The sequence below is a fragment of the Mus caroli genome, unplaced genomic scaffold, assembly GCF_978045245.1.
Source record: "Mus caroli unplaced genomic scaffold, Mus_caroli_1 scaffold_2, whole genome shotgun sequence".
In the NCBI taxonomy this organism is placed as follows: domain Eukaryota; kingdom Metazoa; phylum Chordata; class Mammalia; order Rodentia; family Muridae; genus Mus; species Mus caroli.
The window spans coordinates 177,172,335-177,177,319 of record NW_028227257.1 but is presented as its reverse complement, the minus strand read 5'-3'; the positions used below and the strand labels follow the sequence as shown (position 1 = coordinate 177,177,319).

At 47.1% G+C, this 4,985-nt stretch overlaps 1 protein-coding gene across 1 annotated transcript; it reads left to right on the top strand.

The window, feature by feature from the left end:
- The first annotated feature begins 116 nt into the window (after nt 1-116).
- On the top strand, nt 117-3,732 carry LOC110289580 (large ribosomal subunit protein eL42-like). The gene has a single exon (XM_021155858.3). It carries the CDS (start codon nt 3,370-3,372, stop codon nt 3,688-3,690), a length of 321 nt encoding a protein of 106 aa, XP_021011517.1. The 5' UTR covers nt 117-3,369; the 3' UTR covers nt 3,691-3,732.
- The last annotated feature ends 1,253 nt before the right edge of the window (nt 3,733-4,985 follow it).

The window sequence follows — 4,985 nt, the reverse complement described above, 5'->3', positions numbered from 1 at the left end:
TGTAGGCATATTAACGATTTATTTATTTATTATATATGAATACACTGTAGCTGTCTTTAGACACCCCAGAAGAGGGAGTCAGATCTCATTATGGATGGTTGTGAGCCACCATGTGGTTGCTGGGATTTGAACTCAGGACCTTCAGAAGAGCAGTCATTGCTCTCAACTGCTGAGCCATCTCTCCAGCCCCCCAATTTCTTTCTATGCAAGCAGAAATGATTTCTTGGAAGTTCAGTCTACCTCACGTTGTACATCCCTCCCCTCATGAGCCCACCTCCTACCAGCTTCCTACCATAGAGGTGTTGTTCTCAGTTAGAGCATACAGTGGATATTCACAGCTACAGTGTGCAGGAGAGAACCATGGAGGTGATAAAGGTTGAACCTCATTTTCTCACACACAATTCCTTGCAAGACACCACCAGCCCAACACCTTCCATAACACAGGTTAGTCATCGCCCTACTATCCTTTGGTGCTGAGGAATGAAAACAAGGGTACCTAGCTTGGTGGGGTATGTTTCAACCCATCCAGGGAAAACATCTACAAATACCAGAAGGTATTTGTAACCATATTTTTCTGGCTTAACTTCTGCAAAGTCCTCCTCCAAATAAACTCCAGGCCGTTCTCCCCTAGGTCTTTTGCCCTGTTCACTCTTGGCTGCATAAGCATTCACTTGCCAACATACCTTACACTGTTCTACTATCGCTCTGGACCAGAGCCTGAGGTCCATTATATATACTTTAGGCCCCTTAACTGCTTGGACAAGCTTTTTATCCCCTAAATGAGTCCATTGATGCATTTGGCCTAGTAAGTCTTTTGCTTGCTTTCTGGGGAGTATAGTTCCCCCTTCTTGTGTGCGCCATTGTTCTACCTTCTCTTGGTAATAGTTGGTAGGATGGCTAGCAATCTGAGTCCTTTCTTCTTCTGTATATTTTAAGTCTAGCCTGAGAGTCAGGACTCTGTAGATTCCTTCCCTGTCGCTTTTCCTTTTTCTCTTTCTCTGCTCCTTTTCCTCCTCTGTCTCCTTGTTATGGTTGACTTTCTCAGCAACCTGAACTAAATTCTTCAAGGACTTATTCTGTCTTTCTAGCCTCTGATGCTTTTCCCTGATATCTCTACTAGCCTGGTCTATGAAAGCCATTGTCACGGCAATTTTATGCTCTTTGCTGCTGGGGTCATAGGGTGTGTATTGGTGCTCTAGAAAGGCTGCGGGCAATTCATCTGGTCTCTGCTTAACCTCACGTACCTTGGTCAAATGTAAAGTCCCAGTCAGGTCTAGTCAGGGAAAGCCCACTGTCCATGACAGCCTGGTCAATCGATGGTGCCCCCTGTGTCTGAGGGGGTATTCTTCCTGGCTTCTGGCTTCCTGCATTATAAATAAAACACTCTCAAAGAGATTAACCAGCCCTTAGTGGGAGAGCCACAATGGTATCAGGGGAGGTCGCTCTCAGACTTTATGTCCTCATGGCAGAGCAGAGAAGGTGGGAGTCTCCTCCCACTCCTCGACCGGTAAAGGTGGGGAGGTACAATGGCCCCGGTCTCCTATGGGCTGAGGACCCCGGAACCTGTACTGGCACTGGTGGGGCCATGGGGGGCAAGGGTAGGGAGATTTGGAGGAGGAGGGTCTCAGAGTAACAACTCTCTTGTTGAAGAGTCTTAGAGGACCAGAAGTTTCTCAGGTCCAGATCTCTCCTCCCAGACTTCCTTCTTCCTGACAGCCAGAGCCTGTGAGGTGGGTCCTGGAAAAAGAAAGGCTTTTACCAACAAGGGGGGGTGGTGGTATCCTCCACTGGATTTTTTTTTTTTTCAGGTAACTATATAGGGCACTTGGTCTGGGTGCCCGAGGGATCCTGGCCCAAAGACTCTCTCCTTTCCTGCTTTGATCACCTGCAATTTGAAGATCCCTACAGGTGGCTACCCTACTACGAAAGTGGGCCATTCAGAGGAACAGAGAGTAACTAACTTGTTTTTCAGTCTGTCCAATGTCCAAAAAAATGTTTGTCAATCTAAGTCCAAGAACATAGATAACAACAAACAAAGAAAAACAATCAACCACACAGACAGCTCAACCCTGTCATGGCTGGGCGTCCAAGTACAAGAACACAGATAAAGACAATAAACACACAGTTTGCCCCTTCCATGGGCCCAGTTACAGACACCAGGTGCTCCTGCCCATACGGTAGGAGCCAGATAAACCAGGTTATAGCAAGACTTGGCTCCCGGGGACATTGTCTTGTGGTTTCCAGAAGGAGCAGAGCCCTCCCGGCTCTCTCCAGGGGGCCTGAAGCATCCTTCAGTCCATAACTTTGCAAAGTTAAGGCACATCTGCCTGTCACAGTTCACTGCACCAGACACCATAAGCTCTCTGAGCCTCCCTACACTTGCAAGCAAAAGTTCAAACAAACTTACGGACTCAGATTTTGATGAACAGAAAGACAAACAGGAACCACGCTAAAAGCTTGAGACCTCTGATTCACTGTTCCAGTGTTTTCCCACAGGGAGTCACTTCCTGGCCCATGCACCAAATGTAAGACTCCGGGGAGCCTTAGCTTACTGGGGATCCCCTTAGTAAACCACGTGGAGCCAGGATCGATGCAAAAAGCAAGAGGAATTTATTGTTCCAGTGCACTGGGGTTGTCCCAGACCCGAAGGAGAGGCAGCGACCCTCAGCACCCAGTTGGCAAGTTTTTATACGGTTTCCAAGGGCAGAATAGAGCATCAGCAACTAGGCACAATATGATTGGCGGTACAGTGCACCCTTTAAACTGATTGGTCTTTAGGGCCAAGGACTTCCCTTGTCTGAAGGTGGGCAGTCTGTCCTGTGGAAAGTGTCCCCACCCACAGGCCGGTTCCTGCCCTTTAGTCTGAGAAATGTTAAATAGCCTCTCCCTTCCAGAGGGGCGAGTGTTTCATGACCTTTTCACAGTCCCTAAGCTGACCTTTTCAAGAGGAACTGATCTAAAAGTTTCTCTCTGTTCTGAGAGATCCAGGAGTACATTTGTGTAGGGAGTGACCCTGTTTGAATGTTAACTGTTAACTTGTCAACCATACGTGCTTACTCACAAAGTCTTGGCCTTACTGGAAAAGTACTAGCTTAGTTGAGATCTCTTTGGGAAAAGTTGAGACCTCTGTGGGAAAGAACTAGCTCAGCGGAGAACAAATTGCGATAGATCTTAAAGTCAGGTAGAACAAGTAGCTATAGATTTTAGTGGGCAGGTACCTAGCAAGCTCTTCTGTCCTTTCTGTACCCAGCCAGCATTCTGTTCTTGGGAGCAGGTGCTTTCCCCAGAAGACTAAGCAGCCCTGCTCCATGCCCCGCCCCATATCCTGCTTCCATTGGGTATAAAACCTGCCTGGGCGCTCCTTCGAACATGGTGGACATGCCTAAGACCCGCCAGGCATTCTGCAAGAAATGTGGGAAGCACCAACCCCACAAGGTGACACAGTACAAGAAGGGCAAGGATTCTCTGTATGCCCAGGGAAAACGACGTTATGACAGGAAATGGAGTGGCTATGGTGGGCAAACTAAGCCTATTTTCTGCAAAAAGGCTAAAACTACAAAGAAGATTGTGCTGAGACTGGAGTGTGTTGAGCCCAGCTGCAGATCTAAGAGGATGCTGGCTATTAAGAGATGCAAGCATTTTGAATTAGGAGGAGACAAGAAGAGAAAGGGCCAAGTGATCCCGTTCTAAGCCGATTTTGTTATGAAGACAATAAAATCTTGACCTTTCAAACCCTTTGATTGCAGCTGGTCTTTTGGGAGGGAATAAATTAAAAGCTTTCAGAAATTAAAAAAAAAGGGGGGGGAGGCTGGGAAAAATAAAATTTGTCAGCTTGATCAGAGTTTTCTGTAACTTGCTGTCCATTCTTTGTGTTTCTTTCTTTTTTTGTTTTTTTGTTTTTTGTTGTTTTTTTGTTGTTGTTGTTGTTATTGTTGTTGTTGTTTTTCGAGACAGGGTTTCTCTGTATAGCCCTGGATGTCCTGGAACTCACTTTGTAGACCAGGCTGGCCTCGAACTCAGAAATCCGCCTGCTCTGCCTCCCAAGTGCTGGGATTAAAGGCGTGCACCACCAAGCCCGGCATTCTTTGGGTTTCTTGTTCTCCCATTCTCTTCCAGGTGGTTCCCAGTCCTCGTTCACCATTCACTATTCTGCAGGTCGGGACACATTTGGTCCCTGAAACTGTCACTCTCCTTGAGGTTGGTCATTTTCCTGGAACATGCTGTGTGATGGGAAGATGAGGGAACAGAACTGTACTGGCTAGTTTTGTGTCAACTTGACACAGATGGAGTTATAACAGAGAAAGGAGCTTCAGTTGGGGAAATGCCTCCATGAGATCCAACTGTAAGGCATTTTCTCAATTAGTGATCAAGGGGGAAAGGCCCCTTGTGGGTGGGACCATCTCTGGGATGGTAGTCTTGGTTCTATAAGAGAGCAGGCTGAGCAAGCCAGGGAAAGCAAGCCAGTAAAGAACATCCCTCCATGTCCTCTGCATCAGCTCCTGCTTCCTGACCTGCTTGAGTTCCAGTCCTGACTTCCTCGGTGATGAACAGCAATGTGGAAGTGTAAGCTGAATAAACCCTTTTTTCCCCAACTGCTTCTTGGTCATGATGTTTGTGCAGGGATAGAAACCCTGACTAAGACAAGAACCTTCCTATGGGGACCGGGTGTGGTGGCACACACCTTTAATCCCAGCACTCGGGTGGCAGAGGCAGAGGCAGGCAGATTTCTGAGTTCAAGGCCAGCCTGGTCTACAAAGTGAGTTCCAGGACAGCCAGGGCTATACAGAGAAACCTTGTCTCGAAAAACAAAAACAAAACAAAATAAAACAAAAAAGAACCTTCCTATGTGTCCGATTTCAGTTGTACTACTGAAAGACTCCAAAACTCCCAAAGGGAGGCACTTACTCAAGCCTCGGGTCAGCCGCGCACCCAAGAAGACACTGAGACCGAACTTAAGATGTATAGAGAGCAAGATTTAATACTAC

Bases quoted from the DNA above. Each gene is read 5' to 3' on its own strand.
- LOC110289580 (XM_021155858.3), top strand. From the start codon at position 3,370: ATGGTGGACATGCCTAAGACCCGCCAGGCATTCTGCAAGAAATGTGGG.